We start from the raw sequence: 25336 nt of genomic DNA, 5'->3' as shown, positions 1-25336 counted from the left end.
TTAGTGCAGCAATGCTTTTCTCTTAGCTTGTAGGAGATGGCGATTGTAGCTTGGTGCTACAAGATGTCTTTGAGCTAAACTAAGGTGGAGATTAAGTAAATCCACGGGTTTAGGAGATCACTGCTGGAGCTTTCCTGTGTCCTGACAGAGTGCTCTTCAAACTATCTGGAGATAAACAGAGCTGAGTATATTTTTCTGGCACTTTAGAGTTGTGTACTGGTAATTGTTTGACTAATTTTATATCATTGCTGGCTGACTTCAGAGTTGTGCACTGTTATTTTTGCTTCACTGTATAGTTTTTCAGAACTCTGCTGAAGGTGTTGGTTTTCCCATACCTACCCTCCCTATTTCTGTCTTGTTTAAATTTGGAGGCTTTTGCAGTTGCCCGCCCCCACTGTAGATTTGATCTGGGACACTCCCATCTCTTTACCTCATTATACCTATTAGACTCCTTCTGCACTTGTTTTTAGTAATTTTTAATTTAATTGCATTTTTAAAATGTTTGGTCTAACATTGCTACATACTCAAGTGTGCTAGCTTCCACTACATTTGAATTGTTTTTACTGCTGTTTTAGCTACTTTTCTGTATGTATATATCTATATCTATATATATATATATATATATATATATATCATTTGGGGGGCACCTGACATCTGGGGCAAGCAAAGCGAATAAAATGGCGTCGGCTGCATGTTTTATACCCCTGACGACCTAACGTCATGGAAGAGGAGACAGCAGCCGATGCAGGACCCAAGACTTTGTTATTCAGGCCGACTGAGGGCAACCTGCTAGCAGATTACCCAAATGTAATGACTGCAACAGTGAATACACTCTAACATCTACATTTATGGTAAGTGTACACAACTGTACTTTCTCTCCTGTCTGATGAATCTGGGCATCTTGGGTCAATGTAGAAATTGCCTCATGTACACAGACAACCCTCTCCTCCTACCACCCAACACTACAACCTGTGAGAGATGCACTTATCTAGCCAAACTGGAGGTAAAGCTCTCTCTCCAATCAAGATTGAACTTGACAGTCAAGAGGAGAAGGTAAACACTTGCACCACACCACACTCATCACATAGTCTCACTAAATCTACACCACCAAAATCCACACATAGTAACACAAAAACATTTGCGGTGGCTCTCAATAATAATCTGTCTAAGCAACAGAGACCTCCAAAGCAGAAACGCAAGCAACCTCCATCCCCCAACACAACCCAAATGACACACAGCCCGCAGACTCAGTGTGCCACTCAACCAGAGCCAATAAGGCAAAACAACGTACCCAACACATTAGTCATAGGTGGCTCTATAGTCAGGCACACTGATGTCCCACTCACCAGGCTAAACAAGGAGAAGGTTACTGTCAGCTGCCTGTCGGGTGCCAGGATCCACCACATAACCCACGCACTCAGGTCACTCCATAACAAGTACAAATATGAGTCTGTCATTGTGCATGTTGGTGTGAATGACCTGAGGTGTACCTCCATGGACTACATGAAAAGAGACATGGAAGAGCTCTCCGATCTTGTAGCCCAGGCAGGTATGACCCTAGCCGTGAGTAGTATTCTGCCATCACCCAGAATGATGCCGCAGTACAAGGACAAGGACAAAATGATTGACTTCAACAATTGGCTAAGCTTCTGGTGCCATTCTAAAGGGATCCAGTATCTGTCTGCCTGGGATGACTTGGTCGACAGACCACAATGCTTTGCCAGAGATGGCCTGCACCTGTCACCCCTGGGATTCCGGATACTGGCTAAGGTTCTTGCTGCCCCTGTAGTGCCTTTTTAGGCAAGGTTCAAAGTACATGGATCGTGCTATCCCAAACAGAACCAAGACATTATCCTCCAAAAAAGGAAGCCAATCTGGTGGTCCCCTGCCATAAACAAACTGTACAAGAGAAGCAAGAAACTGTTGCAAAAGAGAGTAAAATCCCATGAGTGGAGGAGCTCCCTGGTCAGCCTCAGTAAGAAGCTGCGATCCCTGATAAAATCCTCCAAAGCTAGTTACGAAAACAAAATTGCCACTTATTCTAAAGACAACCACAAAGCATTCTATAGCTATGTCAAGAATCTCAATGGCAACACTCAGATCTGCTCTGATTTACAGCACAATGGCACTAAATATACAGACACAACTGATATTGCCAACATGCTGGCAGATAGGTTCAGTGCTAACTTTACCCCACTCTCACCCCCTAAAGAGCCCATCTGTATACCAGAAGAATGCAAAGTTCCTGTAATCAGGGCTGCACAGGTAAAAAAAAACACTCTCCAAAGCCAAGAACACAGCATCCATGGGACCTGACAACATCCCAGGCTGCGTTCTAAACAAACTACAGAATGAACTGGCACCCCACCTAAGCACCATGTTCAATCGTAATCAGGCTTTTTGCCTGCTGAATGGCGCACAGCGACGGTTATCCCACTCCACAAGGGGGGAGCCACCACAGACCCCTGGAACTACCGCCCCATTAGCCTGACGAGCCTGGTCTGCAAAGCCATGGAACGTATCATCATGGAACTTATAAACAAAGACAATGGTAATCTCCAAACTCTGGATCCCACCCAGTTCGGGTTTGTAAAAGGCAGATCATGTCTCCTAAACCTGATAGACTTCTTTGAAGCAGTCACCAAAGCCGTAGACAAGGGTAAGGTGGTTCACACAGCCTATCTAGATCTTGCCAAGGCTTTCAACACCATCCCCCACTGTGGAATTATAGATAAACTCACTAAACTAGGTATAAATCCCTATGTCACAAGATGGGTTGCCAACTGGCTCACTGACCGAACCCACACTGTGAAAGTAGCAGACTCCAAATCCGACTTCAGACCAGTGACAAGTGGAGTACCACAGGGTTCAGTTCTGGGTCCTCTCCTGTTTGGTATCTACTTCTCTGAAGTACAGGCTAACACAGAAGGTCTTTGGCTAACGAAGTTCGCAGATGACTGCAAACTCCTAACGATGTGGACATCCTACAGAAGGGCCTCACTGAGTCAGATGCCTGGTGTCAAAGCCATGGCCTCAAGCTCAGTGCCAGAAAGTGCATTGTCATCCCCTTTGGTAAAAACTCTATACCCATGAACTACAACATAGGTAGTAGTATACTTGACAACGAAAGTGTGATAAGAGACCTTGGGACACAGGTGGACAGTAGTCTCTCCTTTGATAATCACATCGCCACTGTAGTCAGGAAATCCTTCTACGTGGCACACTCATCACAAAAGGTTTCTCATCCAGAAAAAAGGAGGTAATTGTTCCTCTCTACTCATCACTCATTAGACCCATTATAGTGTACAACGCCCCTTTTGGTATGTACCTCACAAGATATCTACAGCAGCTGGAAAGGCAGCAGAAATACCTCACAAAGAGAATTACTGGCCTCAAACAGATGCCCTACGCAGACAGTCTCAAAAAACTCCAACTTATCGCCTACTCAGAGGTGATCTCTGCCTAACATACAAAGCTATGTCAAACCCAGAGCTGTTGGACATGCTCCATTTAAAGAAATCCCAATCCCTCCGAGCTACACGCCCTAGGGACCTAAACCTTGTCACCACAATAAACAGAACATGCCGGAGGGATAGATTCCTGTCCCAGAGACTTCCCATCCTCTGGAATAAACTACCTATCTATGTCAAACAGAGCTCCAAATTATCACTCTTCATGAAAAATCTTGATGATTGGATGGGAAATAGGAAATTCACCCCAGGGATCAACTCAGTGGCTCTGCTCGACAGTGGCATAGGAAAATAATTTTGTTGGTTGGCAAAAGCCACGGTACCTTTTTGGCTGGGCTTGTATAGGCCCCAGGGCTGATAGCCTAGTATCTACGTATGAATATTTGGAGAATGGTTTAGGGACTACAGACTCTACAGTCTGTTGTCAAAACCAGTGACTTCTGACTGTCCCCAAGCTGTGCACAGTTTAGTGCAGTCCAGTTCAGTGGAGCAATGTCATGTGCAAAGCACAGCAGTGTAAAAGCTACAGAAAAAAAAAAAAACTTACAGCCAATCAGAAAACTGCCATGTTTTCTGCCTGGCTTGAGTATGCACCTAGAATGCCAGCACTTTTACCTTCTTTCACAAGATACTGCTTCTTCCAAACAAATTTCACAGCAGTTAGTGTCACACATCAGCAAAAAAAAAAAAAAAAATCAGTACAATGCTTTAGATGGTAAATAAGAATTAAATTATCACTTTCTTGGTCTTGTAGGGGTAAATTTCAAGTCAGGTCCCTTGAGTTATGCCACAGTCGGTTTGCAGGGAGTAGCACTAGTGCACAGCTCAGAGCAACCCTTGCCAGAATGGTACACAGTAGCTTTCAAAGCAGAGCATTACAAAAGCTACTGTAAAAAAAGAACAACAGCCAATCAGAAGAATTCTTATTTTTATTCCTGGTATAAGTAGATGCCCAGAACACACCATCACTTTTACATCCTCTTACAAGACAAATCAGTTGTGAGTACCCCAAACAAACAGTGGCACAGCAGTCAGTTGTATGTCTTCTGTGTCTTCGTTACTTTCTTATAAGGACTGATGATGTTCATTGTGTATATTCTGGCACTTGGAGAGGGAAACCTGGCATTGTCATGTTGATGCATAGTTGTACCTCTATTTTCTTCAAGATTCTGTTTATACTAAACAAACCTGCATTAGACTTTGAATGCATCCACAAAGGATGGTTGATAATCAGTTAACTGAGTACCTCCAACACTGTTGCTATGGCTATTCATGCTACAATTCATAATTCGTCACCAGTTTTGCTCCCCAGATATCTGCAGTATTTGAGAATGCTGAATTTGGAAGTGGTGTTTGACATTTGGCTCACTATTGGGGACTAGTGACTGGCATCGTTGAATCTTATCTGAAGAGTATCTTCTTAATTAAGCACCTTGGTCTTCCAGCAGATTAACTTTGTTAATGTATGCTGTCCTTTCTTCAAGGCTAGACTGTTGTAATGCTTTGTACCCAAGGCTGCTTGACTCTGGGCATGTCCGTCTGCATGTAGTGCAGAATTCTGCAGCCTGGCTACTTATTGGGATATCTTGATATCACAGCATTATGCTAGTACTGCTGAGTCTGCAGTGGCTGCCATTTCAGTTGTATGTCAGTTATAAAAGTCTCATTCTGTTGTATTTTGTTGTATACAGGCTGGTTTTCCCTTATCTTGGGGAACTGTAAGTGGTGTCTGTCTGCTTGTGCTTTGCACTGTTCCATCACTGTGCTGTTGGAGGTTCCAGAGTGTTAGCTAGATTAATTTGGTGAGCACTCGTTTGCTTTCCAGGAGCCCTGTCTCTAGAACTTCCTGCCAAGGTGGCTGAGGTTGGCCCAGACCCTCAGCTACTTAGGGAGTCTTAAAAAATGTATACCTCTGGTCTTTTGGAGATTATACTCCCCAGTCATATATTTGTAACTTTAACTATGTTTTGTCATTCTTGACATTTTATTTATTTTTTGTATTAGTGCTTATCTGATTTTCATTTAGATTTGGATTAACTAGTTGTAGCAGCAGTACTTATCCTGGTATGTACATAAATAGATCTTAATATAAATTTGACTTTATAGCAGCTGTTTCTCCTCTGTTTCTTTTGATAAATTGCTGCGGAAAGAATTATGCATTAGTACCCCTCTATTATTGATTTAGGCTTTGTGTGTTGGGTGTACTTTGTCAGACTACCCATGTCCATTTTAGTTTGAATTGGTCATATGTTTCCTAGTATCCATAATGTGTCATTGTCCCTATTTCTGTTGCCTTAAAGGTGAGAATTACTACTGGTTGTGAACATAATTTCAGTGCTGCTGTTGAGTTTGTTGTTCAGAAAATAACATGATCACATTGAAAGTGGCTTGTGTTTTTTTAATTTTTCTAGGGGTGAAAGGTGACCTGATTTTACGTCTTGAGCCACACCCTTTGCCTCTTGATTCGGCTGGTACCCAGGATGAGGATCTGGATTTATCATTTCAGCCTGAAATTGTAGAGAATATTGAGCAGCAGTCTGCAGAAGAACAGAAAGAGGAAGTACTGTCTGATAAAGCAGAATGTGAGTGTGGGCTTTCAGAATAAACTTGCATGATTAGATTGATGGCATCTGGCAGCAATAAAATAGAGATAAAGCAATAGAATACGAGTTATTTATGCATGAATTCTAAATCTTTAAATCCCTGTAGAACAAACTAAAATCAGATAATCGTAGAAATGTTCTTGTCTAGATACCTCCAAGTAACATAAATTTACTGGCAAAAGTTAAATGATTGTTGAAATTGTTTTGCAACAAAAAAGTTTCTGATTTACTTGTCAGATGGCTGATTGTCCATTTTGATGGGTTTATTAATTTTGTTTCACAAGGCTCCATACCTGAGCCTTTTTTCTTTTGCTTGATGTACAGCAAGTAATTATTTCCCACAAACGCTATGTCCCCAGTTCTAAATACTTTCTGACAGTTAAGGCAAGAAAAACTGAGGAAATGGCGTTGGCTGCCTCCCTTTATACCTGACCTTCTGACATCAGTTTTACAACCGACGGCAGCCGTCATATACCAAGGACTCTGGTATTCGGGCCGGCTGAGGGCTACCGGGAGCCGGATAACCCATATGTTAGGACTGCAACAGTGAATACACTCGAACATCTACATTTATGGTAAGTGTACACGACTGTGCTTTCGCACTACTGATTCTCAATACAAACTGACGACTTTCGCGTCTAGCTTTCTTTCGAAAACTACTGAGTTTCTTGGGCCCAGTGTGCGAACCACACCCAAGAAACCGACGACCCAATCTCATGCACCTGCTTCCTTGCCTCAGTCTCAAATGCTTAAAATGGCAGAAGACCATATCATGCTGATCAGGGGACGTTAAGCTACCCCTTCCAAAAGAAAGAGATCTGTCCCCTGTAGTTTTGTCTGAACAGGAGTCTGATGACTCTGATGCATCTGAATATGAAGACATGCAACCCTTCTCTGCTTATGAGGAATCCGATGCAGAGGATTCCATTCCTTCAGCCTCTCCCCCAGAGGACTTTTCCTTTGGGGAAATCCTTCATACCTTAAGGGAACATTTCCAGTGGGAAAGTCAGGACTACCCTCAGTCTAAAAAGAGACTCAGGGAATTCTTAGATCTTCCACAGCAGAAAACCTGGCCATTCTGCCAGTCCTGGATGTTGTGGAGGATGTTTTCCTGGAATCCAGTTTAACTCCTGACACCCTCCCTCCTGCACCCAGAAAACCAGACCGGTATTACAGAGTCCCTGACGCTCACAAACTTATTTTTAAAAATCCTACTGCTAATCCTATGGTAATTTCTCAAGGGCCTAAAGGAATTAAAGCAATCTCTGCCAAGAATCCCACCCCTTCAGATAGGGATTCCCGAGCAGTAGACAGATGGGGTAAAAAAAAGTATTCACCTCTGCTACTCTTGCTTTCAGAGTACTAAATTGCCAGTTCCATATGCTAAAATTTCAGCAACATACCCTGGAACTTCTCAAACAAAAGTCTTCCTTTCCTGCTTGAGCAGAATCTAAAGAGTTACAAGAGTTAATGCATTCTGTCAGTCAAGTAACTAAACACACCTTGCACTATGGTTTTGATGGCCTAGAAGCTTCTTGCAGGGCAGCAGTCACCGGTTGTGTCCTTAGAAGACATGCATGGCTTAAGGAACAGCCCTTGCCAGACCATGTTAAATCTAACTTGTTGGATGCCTCCTTGCACAAAGACAACTTATTTGGCACAAAGGCTGAAGCGGTCTTACAAAAGATGGGAAAAAAAGCAAAATCTGTGCAGACAGTTAAGGACTTCTTACAGGTCCAACCACCCAGGTTCAACAGGCATTGTCCCTCCAAGCACTTGTCCTTTCCTGCTCCCACCAGGTCAGGTCAGCCCAGACCCCAGGAAGCAGACCCCCCCCCCCCCCCCCCCCAGACAGCAGCCATAGGGAATGCAGAGATCTAAACAGCGGACTTCCTCCACTTCAAAAACAGGGAGTTCTAAGCCACCTGCTTATGGTAAGAACTCACTATGACTCTCCTCCCCCACCACCTCCCTCTGCCCACCTTTACTTACCCCTAGGAGGAAAACTCTCCTTTCACACAAGCACCTGGGCTCACCATTACCAACCACTGCTGGGTTCCCAACATAGTGTCCTAGGGATACAAATTTTCTTTCCACACCCTTCCAACACCAAAAGGGTTCCCAGATCTACCTCCAAACCAGTAGGCAGAGGCACAAAAGCAAGTCCTTTCCCTGCTCTCTGCGAGGGCAATAGAGCATGCTCCTGCAGAACAGAAAAGCTTGCAAGGGCTGATTATTAAAAAAAAAAAAAAAAAGCAAGGTTTCTACTCCAGACTTTTTCTGGTACCCAGAAAAGAGGGCACCTGGTGCCCCATCCCCGTTCTTTCCATTCTAAACACCTTCCTGGTGATACCAAAATTAAAAATTCTCACCCTCCAGCAGCTGTTACCCATGCTGTCCAAGGATGCTTGGCTAGCCACCATAGACCTAAAAGAGGCCTACCTCCACATTACTATCAAGGAATCATGCAGGAAATATTTCCATTTGCTTGGCAGGATCTCTGGACTTTCAGTTCTCTGCACTTCCCATTGGCTTATCTACTGCTCCCAGAGTTTTCACAAAATGTCTGGCTCCGGCCATTCCCTTTTGCAGACAAAGGTGTGTCCAGATTTACCCATACTTAGACGACTGCCTAATTCAGGCAGATAGCCAGGAATAGCTGCTCAAGTACCCGGCCTTTGTAAAGTCACTACTAACCTCCCTAGGGTACACAATCAATGAAAAGAAATCCAAACAGCTGCCCACCCAAAGGATTATATTCCTGGGAACTAGCCTGGACAAAGCATCCCAGATGGCATTCCTTACACCAGAAAAGCAAACTTTTCTAACAGCCTACTTCTCTCAACTAGCCACCAGACCCCAGTTATCTGCAAGGAAAATCCTGCAAGCTCTGGAGTTCATGGCATTTTGCATTCTTCTCATTCCATATGCCAGACTGCATATGAGGAAACTTCAGTGGTACCTAAAAAGCCTTTGGTGTCAACACTCTCAAGACCTGGAGACTGTTATAACCATAATACCTTGCCTCAAGAAAGATTTTCTTTGGTGGGAAACAGCATGCTCCCACAACAAGGGACTACTTTTCTCACCACCATCCCCACTGCCCAGTCCCTCACCACAGACGCATCAGACTATGACTGGGATTCACACCTGGACGGCAGGTGCATACAGGGCCAATGGAGCCCACAGTAAATCCATCTGTACATCAGCCAATCAGAGATGATAGCAGTCCAGCATGCCTGGACAGCTTTCAAGTCCCTTCTCTCTTCAGGGCCTCTCCTGATCAAAACAGACAACACCACTGTGATGTGGTACATCAACAAGCAGGGAGGGACTCACTCCTACCCTCTATGCAGGCTGGCCATGACCCTTTGGCACATAGCTGCTGCCATGCAACTCCACCTGTTTGCACAATTCCTACCAGGTTCTCAAAATTCTCTGGCAGACCACTTAAGCAGAAATCTTCTGGCCCCACACAAGTGGCAGCTTGACAAAAGAACCTTCACCCTAATAACTCAGAAATGGGGCACCCCGAAGGTCGACCTCTTTGCCTCCCACATCAACCATCAGCTCAGCAAGTTCTGCACCAGTGAGCTTCACTGCATGGCTTGGAAAGTGGATGCCCTGTCCTTCCCCCGGGTCAATCTGTTGGTCTATGCCTTTCCTCCACTACCTCTCACCCCCGGGGTACTGCTCAAAATAAAGGAGGAAAAATCAAGGACAATTCTTATTGCTTCAAACTAGCCTTGCCAGCACTGGTACCCACTGCTGTGCAGCCTGTCCCCCTGCCCCCATGACATGTTACGCAGATTCCAACCTTCCTGACACAGAGGGAAGGAGAATTCATGCATCCCCAGTTGCAGATCCCCAATTTGGCAGCTTGGCTTATTCCCTAACTCCCGATCTATCTGCCAACCTCAGTAAACAGGTTCTAGATGTTATTCTTGAGGCCAGACCCCCTAGCACTGGAAAGTCTATTGATGACAAATGGAAAAGGTTCTGCACCTGGATTCAGGTTGAGGGAGCCAATACGGCACAGCCCTCCCTCCTGCTCACCCTGGATTACTTAGCTGACCTGCTACACAGTGGTCTCTGTTTTTCCTCTGTTAAAATTCATGCCTCTATCATCTCTGCTCATTTCCCCAACTGAGAAGCCCCCTTTTCCTCACACCCTCTGATCAGACAAATCCTAAGAGGGGCTAGCAACTTGAGGCCACCCAGAAGAGCAGCAACCCCAGCTTGGGACCTTAACTTTGTGTTGGAAAAGCTCACTCTACCCCTCTTCAAACCAGCCTGTTCAGCAGAGCTAAACTTTCTCTCCTGGAAGACAGCTTTCCTTCTGACCATCACTTCAGCCAGAAGGGTCTCCGAGATGCAAGCACTTATGGCTGTGGAACCCTTCATCATCATCCATGCTGGCAGGGTATCCCTCAGGACTAACCCATCTTTCATGCCCAAGATGGCCGTGGCTCTCAACCAATCCATTCATTTGCCCACCTTTTTCCGTAACCCACAGAACAAGATGGAAAGGATCCTGCACTCTCTAGATGTGCACAGACAGCTCAGATTCTATCTAGACAGGACTAAATCATTCAGAAAGTCTGATCAATTGCTGGTAAGCTTTGCTGCAGGGGTAGAGGGCAAAGCCATCTCCAAACAAACCATTGCCAAGTGGATAGCACACTGCATCCATTTCTGTTACAAGCAACACTGAAAGCCTCCCCCCAAGGAGGTCAGGACTCACTCCACCAGTGCAGCCTCCACCGCTGCAGCTTTCCTCAGAGGAGTTCCCACCAGGGACATCCTGGAGGCTGCCACCTGGACATCTGTTCACACCTTTACCAAACATTATCACCTGCCTGTCTTCTCTAAATCCAGGGCAGCGTTTGTCTCTGCAGTCTTGCAGGGCATCCTAGCCAGCCCCTAGTTTCCTTGACTGCCTCCACCCAGTTCCTCAGCTTTGGGAATTAACCCAAATGTGATGACTGCAACAGTGAAACATGCAGAACATAGTGTAGTTGTGTACACTTACCATAAATGTAGATGTTTGAGTGTCTTCACTTTTGCAGTCCTGGTTTACCTCCCTCCATCCCCCTGTTCTTTTTTTTTTCATTGCAGGGGACATATATTGGTATTTACTTTCTACTGGTGGAGTTCTTCCACCAGAACTTGGCTGCCACTTGGGGGCTCCTGATAGGTTAGGGCAAGAAAAACTGATGTAATGGCGTCGGCTGCCTTACTTTATACTACTGATGACCTGACGTCAGTCCTGAAGCGTCAGCAACCAATGCAGAAATACTACGACTCTGGTATTGAGGCCAGCCAAGGGCTACCCTTGCAGAGATAACCAAAATGTGATGACTGCAACAGCGAATACACTCGAACATCTACATTTATGGTACGTGCACACAACTGAAGTACTTTCCTTATGATTGATTAATTTTGTGGTAAGTCTTTTCCATGGATTTGCATATGAGGCTGGTCAGACTTATGGGTCTGTAATTGCCTAGGTCTGTGGAAGATCCTCCCTTATAAAGGGAAATGACTGTAGCTGTTCATTTGCTTGGTACAAAACCTCTATGAATGCTGAGATTGAAGTGTTGTTAGGGGGTGTAGTTAACTTGTGCTTCATGCTATTTAAAATACACCTAGGGATATTGTCCGGACCCTTTGTAGTAATTTTAGCTTTTGATAGCTGGATGTGAGCCAGATGTTCTTCGTGTTTCACTGTTGCAGTCATTACATTTTGGGTAATCTGCTGGCAGGTTGCCCTCAGTCGGCCTGAATTCCAAAGTCTTGGGTCCTGCGTCCGTTGCTGTCTCCTCTTCCATAACGTCAGGTTGTCAGGGGTATAAAACAAGCAGCCAACGCCATTTTCTTTAGTCTTTCTTGCCGCGCAGTGCCCAAAGCAGAAGCATTTCGCAAGTGCCGGTTGGCCAACTCCTGAAATATTTGAGTTTGAGTTTCAGAACCAAAGTCTTCACTAAAGCTAAGTGCCCCATTGGGGAAACTTTTTTCTTGCTCCATGCCGATGTCAGAAAAAGTTAATAATTGTATTACTTGTGGGAAGCAAATACCTCGTAAGGATTTCCATTTATACTGTATTCCTTGCCTAGGCCCTGATCACAACGTGCCTGGCTGTCGGTTTTGTGCTAAATTTAACCAACGCACTATTAAGTGTCGGTATAGTTTTGCCTCAAAGTATTTTGGAAACAGATTTAACTACCCAGAAATGTCGTCAGATAGCAGTCCGACTACTGGAGTACATACAAAATGCAAAGAAAAGGACAGAGAGAGACAGTCGAGGTCCAAAACCGATGACGAAGCTTCTCCTAAGCCAGTTGCCAGTACTCAGTGAGGCACTTTCTCAGCCCCTGATACCCGCTACTTTTGAGTCACGGGCCCCTACCGACACCCATGTGGAGTCCAGCATGCCACGAGATACTCAAAGTATTGGACCCACGGATGTATCTCCCTCGGATGGGACCAGAGCCGCTGAGCAGACACCGGCTTCTGAGGGTGTATTCAGGCCTCAACATTTTTATATCAAACCAACGACAGCTGCAAAACCAAAGACAAAAGCAACTTCTAAAACTAAGAAAACGATGCATGAGCCATGTGCACAGGCCTCTATGCCTAAAAAACAGATTATCAAAATGGCTGAAAACCTTATTACCTTGATCAGGGGTTCCCATCCTCCTCCAGATAAGAGGCCTAGGCATGCCACTGATTATGAATCTTCAGACCAGGTTTCTATTTCTTCTGATTCCTCTTCTGATCAGGAATTATCTATTCCTCCCTTTGAGGATTCTGATGAGGATTTGAGGATTCATAACCTTGCATACTTTGAGGGAGCATTTTCACTGGGAGAGTCAAGATTTCTCAGAATCAAAAAAGAGGTTCAGGGATTTCCTTCTCCCTCAGCACAGGCCTTTAGCCATACCCTCTGTTTTAGACATTGTGGATGATGTTTTTTCGGAGTCAAGCTTGACTCCTGACTCAATACCTTCGGCTCCCAGCAAGCCTGACAGATAATACAGGGTCCCTGACTCTCACAAATCTTTTTTAGAAACCCTGCTGCTGATCCTGAAACTATTTTATAGGGTCCAAAGGGAGTTAAGGCATCAACAGCAAAATATCCTACCCCCTCTGAAAGAGATTCAAGGTCACTGAATAGATGGGGAAAAAAAGTTTATACATCTGCAACCTTGGCAATTAGGGCCTTAAACTGCCAGTTTCATATGCTCGAGTATCAACAACATGTTATGGGATTGCTGAAACAGAAAATGATGTTGATTTCTGAATGTGCAGAAAATAAAGAATTGCAGGAATTATTGCATGCAGCTGAACAGGTTGGAAAGCAAAGAATACTTTGCAATGTGGTTTTGATTCTTTAGAGGCCTCCTGCAGGGCAGCAGTTACTGGATCTGTGATTAGGAGGCATGCCTGGCTAAAGGAACAAAATTTGCCTGATCATGTTAAAGCTAAATTACTAGATGCACCTTTACAGCATGATACTCTATTTGGTATTAAGGCAGAAGAGGTTTTAAAGAAAATGGGACAAAGCGAAGTCTATGCAACTGTAAAAGACTTCTTACAAGTGCAGCCACCAAGATCCAGTAGACACTGGCCTACAAAAAACTGGTCCTTTCCTGTGTCAGACAGAGCTCAAAGGGGCAAATCCAAACGTCCTAAGGGTTCCAGATACCAGGCATGATTCATACATGTCAAAGCAATGGGGCGCTTCTACCTCCAAATCTGGAGGAGATAGAGTGCAAACCTACAGAAAACAGTCCCAATGACTTCCCTCTGCCTTCACTAAGCACTTATCTTTTGGCAGCACCCATAGAGGGAAAATTAGCACTTTTTGCTCAAAATTGGCAGTTTATAACCCAGGACAAGTGGATGCTAAACATAGTATCACAGGGATACAGATTCCATTTCCATACTCTGCCAGTGGCAAACGGTTGGCCAGATCTGCCAAAAAATCAATGGGCAGAGGCACAGAAACAGGTTACGTCCCCCATGGATATGGGGGTAATTCAGCCAGTACCAGAACTGGAAAAAGGACAAGGTTTTTACTCAAGACTGTTCTTGGTACCCAGAAAGGACAAGGCCTGGCAGCCAATACTGGATTTATCGATTTTGAACACATACCTGGACATTCCAAAATTCAAAATGCTGACTTTGCAGCAGCTTCTGCCCATGCTGGGCAAGAATGCTTGGGTGGTGACATTAGACCTAAAAGAGGCATACCTGCATGTCCCAGTAAGGCAATTGTGCAGAAGATACCTCAGATTCAAGGCTGGCTTAATGCATTACCAATTCTCTGTACTACCCTTTGGCTTATCTACTGCGCCCAGGGTTTTTACAAAGTGCCTGGCACCAGTAATTGCATTTTGCAGACAAAGAAGTATTCAAATATATCCTTACTTGGACGACTGTCTCATTCAAGCAGAGAACAAGGACATTCTTCTTCAACACCTGGCGTTTGTGAAAAGGCTTCTAACATGCCTAGGGTACACAGTAAATGAAAAGAAATCACAACTGGTACCCTCTCAAAAGATAACATTCCTGGGTGCAAGCTTGAATACAACTGCCCAGATGGCTTACCTCATGCCAAACAAGCAAAGGCAACTGACTACTTACTTCAAACTGATGGCAACAAAAACCCAGTTATCTGCAAGACAAATTCTGCAGGCTTTGGGCTTCATGGCATCCTGCATCCTACTGATTCCATATGCAAGACTGCATATGAGGAAACTTCACTGGTACCTAAAAAGTTTATGGAGTCAACATTGTCACAGTCTGGAAACAATGATTCCTCTCATTCCCTGACTACAACAGGAGTTTCTATGGTGGGCAAAGGCATGTCACCAAAACATGGGACGGGCCTTCACTCTACCCCCTGCCAGCCAAACCTTAACAACAGACGCATCAGATTATGCCTTGGGGGGGGGGAGCACATGGCGGGAAAATGCATTCAGGGCATATGGACCCCAAAACAAATGCATCTACATATCAACCAGAAAGAGATGCTAGCTGTTCAGAATGACCTGACAGCCTTCAAGGACTTACTTCATCCAGGACAACTACTGATAATGACGGACAACACCATGGTCATGTGGTATATAAACAAGCAGGGGGGGCATGCACTCATACCCCCTTTGCAGATTAGTCATGGCACTGTGGGGGCACAGCTTTGACTTAGCAAATACATCTTCAAGCTAAATTCCTGCCAGGAAAGCAAAATACTCTGGCAGATGATTTAAGCAGAAACCTTATGGATCCTCACGAGTGGAAGCTAGATCCACAAGTCTTTAGCATGATAACAAAGAAAGAAATGGGGGAGCCCAGACATAGATCTATTTGCCTCCCCTCAAAATTATCAATTGAAAAAATTCTGCACAAGGACTTATCACAGGCAAGCATGGAAAGTGGATGCCCTATCTTTCAGTTGGAAAAACCTATCAGTTTACGCCTTTTTTCCACTGCCTCTTCTTCCCAAGGTCCTCCTAAAAGTCAGACAAGAGAAACCAAAGATGATACTAATTGCCCCGGACTGGCCCCGCCAATACTGGTACCCAATCCTAAGTAACTTATCTCAATACCCAGCTTGGACCTTACCTCAAAGACCTCAACTACTGTCCCAGCAAAACAATCAGATCCTGCACAATCAACTCCAGACACTGAACCTGGCAGCATGGCTGATCATGTAGTTATACAAACAACACCTCTCTGTAAAGCTGTGATGGATGTCATTTTGGAAGCCAGAAAGCCTAGTACTAGAAAAGTTTATGCTGATAAATGGAAGAGATTCTGTGCTTGGAATCGAGCACAAGGAACTGATACAGCAGAACCAAATATTCCTCAGATATTACAATACTTGACTGAGATGCTTGACAAAGGCCTGTCTTTCTCAATTAAAATCCATGCCTCTGCCATTTCGGCTCATTACAGTACAGAGCCACAAATCTTTTCTCATCCTTTACTAAAGCAGTATGTTAGAGGAGCCAAAAATGTAAGGCCTCCTAGAAGATTACCAATACCTGCATGGGCCCTCAATTATGTGTTGGAAAAGCTCACCCTGCCTCCATTTGAACCAGCTGCTACTGCTGATATAAAATTCTTATCATGGAAAACAGCTCTGTTATTAGCAATTACTTCAGCAAGAAGAGTCTCAGAGCTACAGGCCCTCATGGCTGTGGAGCCTTTTATCATATTTTACCCAGACAGGGTGTCACTGAGGACAAATCCAACATTTATGCCTAAGGTGGTTTCCAGTGTGGCTCTTAACCAAACTATTCATCTGACAACCTTTTATCCAAATCCGCAGAACAAGGGAGAGAGAATTCTGCATTCCTTGGACATACACAGACAGCTAAGATTCTACCTGAGCAGGACTAAAGCTCTAAGAAAAACTGAGCAACTACTAGTGAAATATGCTACAGGATCAGAAGGAAAGGCTATTTCAAAACAGACTATTTCAAAGTGGATAAGCCACTGCATTTGTTTCTGCTACTTACACCATGGTAAACCTGTGCCCAAGGGCGTTAGGTCTCCACCATAGCTGCAGCTACTTCAACAGCCTTTCTCAGAGGAGTACCAACCAAAGACATTCTAGAGGCTGCTACTTGGAGTTCTGTTCACACCTTTACAAAGCATTATCATTTGCCTCTACAAAGCATTATCATTTGCCTCTTTACTGTAAGTCCAGGGCAGGCTTTGCCACTGCAGTTCTGCAGGGCCTTATAGCCGCACCTAATGCTGTTTAGCTCCAGCCACCCCAACCATAGCTTTGGGATTCTACCCAAATGTAATGACTGCAACAGTGAAACACAAAGAACGTAGTACAGTTGTGTACACTTACCATAAATATAGATGTTCGAGTGTATTCATTGTTGCAGTCTAGGTTACCCGCCCGCCATCCCCCTTTCATTCTGGAGTTTATCTTTCCTTCTCTATCTTCTACAACCTATGTGATGTATTTGCTTGTAGATGAAGGTAAAGTTTATATTGATGCATGTATATATATTTTTGCTACCTTTTTCAGGGCACCTGACATTTGGGGCAAGAAAAACTAAAGAAAATGGCGTTGGCTGCTTGTTTTATACCCCTGACGACCTGACGTCATGGAAGAGGAGACAGCAACCAACGCAGGACCCAAGACTTTGGAATTCAGGCCGACTGAGGGCAACCTGCCAGCAGAGTACCCAAATTTAATGACTGCAACAGTGAATGCACTTGAACATCTACATTTATGGTAAGTGTACACAATTGTACTTTTTGGGTATATGTTGAGGGACATATAGAGGGGTAAAGCTGGAGATAAATTTATTGGTCAGTCGTTTCACTATATCTTCAGCCTCAGTGTAGGTAACATTGTTCACAATCAGCTTACTGCATTACTGTGTTGTGCTTTTGAGATTACAAACATGACTAAAATTGTCTTGTAACTGTCTTTGTCTAGGTTCGCTATTTTAGCCTCAAACTTTGCTTTGGTTGATTTTATTAAGCTCCTGAGTTTATTTCCGTGACAAAGGCTCTAACATTCTGGGAATTACTCTTACTTTCGGTCAAAATTATTTTTCCTTTTAGTATAAAACTTGTTGATATTATGGTTCCACCATGTGGGTTTGTTTCTGAGGTTTTCCCTGTACTTGCTGCTATGGGATACAGTTACATCTGTGCTGCTGTTTGCATGCTGATGTACATTTCTGCATATTCATTTTAGTTAACTGGGTGTGGTGGGAATTGGAAGCTTGCTAGTGTATCACTTAGGTATATGTAGTTCATGTTTAAAGAAAATTCTTAAGGTACCTTGGGTAGAAGGGATCTCTGGTTTCAGTTTTATTTTGAAGGAGATTTCTTTATGGTCAGACCTAGCAAGTGTTGAAGATGCACAATGGATGGTGCAAGATGCTCTCATACTAGTAAGGACGAGATCCAAGATGTTATTTTTCCTAGTAGGTACTCTTAATTGTTCTGGGGCACTTGTTTTGACAAAGTCCAGGAATCTCTGTGCTTGTGCACTAGTGGTGTGCTGTAGGTCTCCCAATCTATAGTTGGATAGTTTAGATCATCTAGGAAAATGGTAGTGGATTTAATACTGAGTGAATCTAGTTCCTTTAGATAGTCATTGTGGAGTTATGTATAATATTCAAATATGTACATATATGAATTTGTTTTAATGTTTGGATCCAGTGGAGTCTGACTCTGTGTGTAAAGCAGTGCTCTACTAATGACCTGTTGTGTAGTATTTTTTTAATGTGTCTATCAAGTTAAAACTAGGCAAGATCAATTCAGATTGATTGGAACAAGTTGTGTACAAACTTGACATATAACTGGTTTATCCAGTCCATGTTTGCTAATATGACTAATCTGTCCCATTAGGTTTGCATGAGTCAAATAATGTGCCCTTAAATTATCTTTTGATTAATATGGCTTCTAATTTATTTCTTAGGTTACCTGGTGCTACATTGCAACATATCAGTTTTTGTTTATATATGACCATTGTTCTGCTGTAATCTAGATTTATTAGCTAAAATAATCTGAACTTTAGATCTGTATGTTAAATGGAGGAAAAGATCCTATTTTATCTTTTCTGTACCATGTTAACCTGTGGGTTACCGGATTCACACCTTCAGAATCTTCAGTCCTGGAGCTGCGCCTCCTCTACTCATAATGCCTTGCCCTAATTGCTACAGAGTCTGTGGCGCAGCAGGTAGCAGAAGGCAGTGCATTCTATTCCCACGCCTGGGTAGATAGATTGCTGATACTGCAGTGCAGCATAAGGGGGGGGGGGGTACTGCACTTCTGGTCTCCCCTGAAAAGAAGCTCCTAGCCTAGTGGGACTAGCTTAGTCAACAAAGGATAGGTAGATAGATAAAAATAATAGATAAATAAAAAACTGAATCTCCTCAACCCCCCCCCCCCCCATTGTCTACAGATATTGGTCTAGCAATCCCCTTCAGGATAAGTGAAACTCTGATTGCTGTTTTACTGGTTACTGCTATCATTGCCTCCCCTAGGTCTTGATAGGTAAGACTGCTTTGGGGTCTAAAGTGTGTGTCGAGTGTGGGCACAAATTGTCCCCACAAGACACACACCATAAATGTGTTTGTTTGGGTGCAGTACACTTGGAGATTGAGTGCCAAGCTTACTGTGCTCTTGGATTTAGAACCCTGGGTAATAGGAGGGATAAGGGATAAGTTAGTGATTAAGGGCCCCTTCCCTTGGCCACTTCTACCTGTATCTCTTTATCTCCTTCCCTTGTGCCAGAGAAAGAAAGAAAAGGAAGCAGAAAGAAAAGAAGAAAGGGAGATCATCTCGTGGTGCCAAGTCCAAAGAAAAAGAGGGAAGCAAATGCTCCTGTTCCTCGACAGAGGGCTAGCCAGAAGATCCACCAATCTTCAGCTGCTGTGGCAAAGGTTGTAGATTTTGGTGCCTCCTTGGCAACAGTTACCTGAAATTAGAGTTCTGGGCTCAGAGTCTTTAACCCCACTACCCTTAGTGTCCCCAGTCTCTCTGTATCAAAGGCTCAGTCTTCCTCCTGAGCCAGGGTCCATTCTCCCTTCCACCCCATTACTGTGGCAGAGTTTTCCCCAGGATAGTCTTTCTCCTACAATGCTCCAAGCATCTCCTTTCTGGATCTGAGGTTCAGATCCCCTGTCAAGAAAGTTTCAAAGTATGTTACAGCTGTTGGGAGCATTCAAAGTTCTGATCCTGGGGCAGCCTTTTGGCCCAGGTGGACCTAGCGATCATCCACGTCTCCTCATCTCTGAGGTCTGAGGCTGGGGTGACTTCAGCTCTGATCTTGTTTATTCCTCCCTTGGTCCAACTCGGTGTGCCAAAATCAACATGTCCGAATGTTCAACTGTCTTACCCATGTTGGTGCCACTAGCATGACTGCCTCAGGTATCCACTGCAACCGTGATGTTCTCAGCTCCGTCCATGTCAGTGCATTTCGAAGCTGAGGTGTCTGGGTTGACAATCCTGTTTTGAGTTTGATTTTTAGAGTTTTGGAGTTGTCTTTGCCCCTTGGTGTTTCAGCCTTAGACAGTTCTGCTGTGATCTTGTAGGAGCTGACTGGTTCTGTGCCAGACACCAGTGTATTACGCTGGTCCAGAGGGCACCAGGAAAAGCCTCTGTGTTAGCCTTTGATGTTGTGGAGATGATTTTCTCCCTGTGAGACCAGTGCCTTGGCAGATTGGTTTGATCTTTTCCTCCATCTGTCTTCTCAGCTTCTCATCACCTTGCTAAGAGACAGCTTCAAAATTCCTCCTGGTTTTAGGGCTTCTGGTTGCTTTCGTGTTCCCTCCTGGTTCTCCCCCCAGGAGGCCCATACAAAGAGTAAATGTAGGAGGATACATTTGGACTCCCTGGAGGAGTTCCCTACTGAGGATTCTGATCTCTGTGAAGGGGACGGGTCCTTTAATTCCCCCAATGAAGATGCATCTTTCAATGACTTATTTGAGTTGATGAAACTGTGTTGGGGAGGAAACTGTGTTGGGGAGGGCCTCCAAAGCCTGTTTCCCTCAATGAGTCTGTATTTCTTGAGGCTTTTGGCATGGGCCATGCATGTCCTGGATGTGGTTCTTGTTTCACTGTTGCAGTCATCACATTTGGGTTATCTGCCTGCAGGTAGCCCTCAGCCGACATGAATACCAGAGTCTTTGGATTTCTGTCTCGGTTGCCGTTGCTTCTTCCATGTCATCAGGTCATCAGGGGTATAAAACATGCAGCCGACGCCATTACATCAGTCTTTCTTGCTGTGCAGTGCCCGAAACAGAACCAGTTTGTAAGTGCCAGTCGGCTGACTCCTGAAATTTTTGTTTTCGAGTTTCAGACCTGAAGTCTTCAAAAAGATAAGTACCCCGTTGCGTATCCTTTTTTCTTGCTCTAACCGATGTCAGAAAAAGTTAACAATTGTCTTGCCTGTGGAAAGCAAATACCTCATAGAGATTTTCATTCTTACTGCATCATCTATTTAGGCCCAGACCACGACGTCCCTTGCTGTCGGTTTTGTGCCTTGTTCAAAGCCCAAACTATTCGTCGTCAGGCTATTTTTATAGTTAAATACTTTCATTCTCGATCTCCGTACTCCGAAATGGCTTCGTTAAGCCATCTGACTACCGATCTTCCAAAAAAACGTAAGGATAAAGACAGAGACAAACCGCATAGGTCCAAAACTGCCGATGACGCTTCCGTTAAGCTAGTCGCCAGTCCGCTGGTACTCAGTGAGGTGCTTTTGCAGCCCCTGATACCTGCTACTACAGGTTTGCAGTCCTCTACCGAGACCCATTCGGAGTCCGGTATGCCGCGAGATGCTTCTTCGACTATGGAACCTGCGGATGCCTCTACCTTGGATGGGTCCGGAGCCGCTGTGCAGGCACCGGTTTCTGGGTGTATTCAGGCCTACCGATTTTCATATTAAGCCGACAACTTTGTTTCAAGTTAAGAATACCGAATTCCTCAGGCCTAAAGCTCGCACTACACCTAGAAAACAGACAACCAAAGTGCATTCTCAGGCCCATATGCCTCAAAAACAAATGATTAAAATGGCTGAAGACCTTATTACCTTAATTAGGGGAAGCCAGCCTTCCCCCTCTGAGACCTAAAACTGATTTTCTTTCTGATCAGGAATCTGATATCTCTGTTCCTTTGAGCTACCAAGATTTACCCTTATCTGCTTATGAGGACTCTGATGCAGAGGATTCCGTTCCCTCTGCTTTTCCTCCAGAAGATTTTTCTTTTGGTGAAACCTTGCATACCCTTAGGGAACCTTTCCGCTGGGAAAGCCAGGGCTATTCTCAGTCCAAAAAGAGACTTAGGGATTTTTTAAACCTGCTTCAACACAGGCCTCTAGCTATCTCTCCTGTTCTGGAGATTGTAGATGATGTTTGCTTGGAATCCAGCCTTACCCCAGACACTTTGCCTCCAGCTCCCAGAAAACCCGACAGGTACTACAGAGTACCTGACTCTCACAAATTCCTCTTCAAGAATCCTACTGCGGATCCAGAGACAATTTCCCAAGGGCCAAAAGGCATTAAGTCTACTACTGCCAAAAACCCTACCCCTTCTGACAGGGACTCTAGAGCTTTGGACAGATGGGGTAAGAAGGTATACACTTCTGCTACTTTGGCCATTAGGGCTTTAAATTGCCAGTTTCATATGTTAAAGTTTCAGCAGCATATTATGGGACTACTTAAACAGAAAATAATGTTGATTCCTGACTGTGCTGAACACAAAGATTTACAAGAATTAATGCATTCTTCTGACCAAGTTGGTAAACATGCTTTGCAATGTGGTTTTGATGCTTTAGAAGCATCTTGCAGGGCTGCTGTCACTGGGTCTGTACTTAGAAGGCATGCTTGGCTTAAGGAACAAAACTTGCCAGATCATGTTTAAGCTAAAGTACTGGATTCACCCTTAAACCAAGTGCGCCTTTTTGGCAACAAAGCAGAAGAAATCCTCAAAAGGATGGAGGAAAAAGCTAAATCGATGCAAACTGTTAAAGATTTCTTACAAGTGCAGTCACCTAGATTCAGTAGGCATTGGTCTTCAAAGAATTGGTCCTTTCCAGTCCCTTCCAGGCCTTCTCAGTCCAAACCCAGGAGCAGCAGACCACCAAGACTTCACTCTCAGGCTATGCACAGATCTAAGCAGTGGGGGGTCCCACTTCCAAAGCAGGGAGTAGTAAGCCACCCCCTATGGAAAAATGGCACAATGACTTATCCTTAACTCTTCCAAGCCATGCTCAACTGCTTGCTCCCTTAGGCGGAAAGCTCGCCCTGCATGCAAAAAACTGGGAACTCATTCCCCAAGACAAATGGGTTTTAAACAGTCTCCCTAGGATACAGATTCCACTTCCACTCACTCCCAACCCCAATTGGATGGTCAGACCTCCCCCAAAATCAGTGGACAGAGGCCCAAAAACAAGTGTTGTCTCTCCTCAGTATCAGGGCCATTCAGCCTGTCCCAGCAGAACAAAGGGGACAAGGTTTTTATTCAAGACTTTTCCTGGTTCCCAGAAAAGAAAACTCCAGGCATCCCATCCTGGGCCTGTCTATTCTCAACACCTTTCTGCTGGTTCCAAAATTCAAAATGCTTACTCTTCAACAGCTTAGTCCTGTGCTAGCCAAGGATGCCTGGCTGGCAACCCTAGACTTAAAAGAAGCTTACCTGCACATCCCAATAAGGGAATCCTGCAGAAAATACCCATGTTTCAGGGCAGGCTACATGCACTATGTTCTCTGCACTTCCCTTTGACTTATCTACTACGACCAGGGTATTCACAAAGTGCCTAGCTCCAGCCATTGCATTTTGCAGGCAGAGAAATATTCAGATTTACCCATACTTGGACGATTGCCTGATTCAGGCAGAGAGTCAGGACTTGCTATTATAACACCTGGCATTTTAGAGTGACTTCTAACCTCACTGGGGTACACCATCATCAAAAAGAAATCACATCTTTTACCCTGCCAACAGATTGTATTCCTGGGAGCAAGCTTGAACACAACGTCCCAGATGGAATTCCTCACTCCAGAGAAACAAGTTTATTTGACAACCTACTTCAAACTATTGGCCACAAAAACCCAGCTATCTGCAAGGAAAATCCTGCAAGCCCTGGGTTTCATGACCTCTTGCGTTCTGTTAATTCCATATGCAAGACTGCATATGGGGAAACTTTAGTGGAAAAGTTTATGGTGTCAACATTCTCAGGACCTGGAAACTATGATTCCTATCTTTCCTTGTCTAAGGGCAGAGTTCCTTTGGTGGGCGGAGGCCTGCTACCACAACAAGGGACTCCCTTTCACTCTGCCCCCCTCCGCCTAAACCCTAACAACAGACTCATCAGACTATGCATGGGGGGCTCACATGGCAGGGCAGAGCATTCAGGGCAAATGGAACCCGAGACAGATGCACCTGCATATCAACCAAAGAGAAATGTTAGTTGTACAGAATGCTCTGACAGCCTTCAAATACCTTATTTTTCCAGGACAACTATTGCTAAAGACAGACAACACCACAGTCATGTGGTGCATAAACAAGCAGGAGGGAACCCATTCCTACCCAGTCTGCAGACTAACCATGGCTCTGTGGAACACAGCCTTGAGCTACCAAGTGAAACCTACAAGCTCAATTCCTGCCAGGCAAACTAAATTCACTGGCAGACGACTTGAGCAGAAATCTCATGAACCCACACGAATGGAAACTGGAACCCAAAATATTCAAGCTCTTGAGGAACAAATGGGGGACACCAGAGGTAGACCTGTTTACCTTCCCTCAGAAGTACCAGTTGAACAAATTCTGAACTAGAACTCCCCACAGTCAAGCTTGGAAAGTGGATGCTCTGTCCTTTACTTGGGAAAGCCTCTCGGTTTATGCCTTTTCCCCTCTGCCTCTCCTCTCGAAGGTTCTACTAAAGATCAAACAGGCAAGCCAATGATAATACTGATAGCACCAGACTGGCCACTCCAGCACTGGTACCCCCTTTTGCGCAGTGTGACAGTGCTACAACCATGGCACCTGCTTCAGACTCCTTCCCTGCTGTCCCAGCAGTCGGGCCAGATTCTGCACCCTCATCTTCAAACCCTGAACCTTGCAGCCTGGCTGATTTCCTGAGCTCACCTCCAGCAACGCTCTGTAAGCAGGTCCTGGATGTCATTCTTCAGGCAAGGAGGCCTAGTATTAGAAAATCCTATTCAGAAAAGTGGAAAAGATACTGTTCCTGGAGCCAGGCTCAGGGGATGGGCACAACGGTGCCCAGCTTACTTCATATTCTAGATTACTTAACAGACATGCTCCACAAGGGCCTATCTTTCTCTTCAATTAAGATTCATGCCTCTGCCATCTCAGCACATTGTAATACTGAGCCCACCCCTCTTCTCTCATTCCCTGCTAAAACAATTCCTTAGAGGGGCCAAACATTTAAGACCCCTCCAGGAGAGCTCCCACTCCAGCCTGGGACCTTCACTTTGTATAAGAAAAACTCACTCTTCCCCTCTTTGAACCAGCTGCTACAGCAGAGTTGAAATTCCTTTCTTGGAAAACAGCCTTACTTCTAGCCATCACTTCAGCAAGAAGAGTGTCTGAACTGCAGCCCCTCATGGCAGTGGAACCCTTCATTGTCTTCCATGCAGGCAGGGTTTCCCTCAGGACTAATCCATCCTTTATGACCAAGGTGGTGTCTAATATGGCTCTAAACCAGTCCATTCATTTGTTTACTTTTCCCCTAAACCTCAAATTAAAGGGGAAAGG

The 25336-nt window shown here is 44.6% G+C and overlaps 1 protein-coding gene across 1 annotated transcript in view; it reads left to right on the top strand.

Moving 5' to 3' along the window:
- The window catches only part of LOC122802138 (centrosomal protein of 295 kDa-like), a 700586-nt gene that overhangs the window by 530837 nt on the left and 144413 nt on the right, over positions 1-25336 (top strand). Inside the window, exon 3 of the mRNA XM_044071819.1 lies at positions 5882-6052. Coding sequence (XP_043927754.1) covers positions 5882-6052 — 171 coding nt within the window. The remainder of the gene's footprint in view (positions 1-5881; positions 6053-25336) is intronic.

Source organism: Protopterus annectens, chromosome 5.part0 (assembly GCF_019279795.1).
Source record: "Protopterus annectens isolate FY-2018-M chromosome 5.part0, PAN1.0, whole genome shotgun sequence".
Classification (NCBI taxonomy): domain Eukaryota; kingdom Metazoa; phylum Chordata; order Ceratodontiformes; family Protopteridae; genus Protopterus; species Protopterus annectens.
This window is presented reverse-complemented; position numbering and strand designations above follow the sequence as displayed.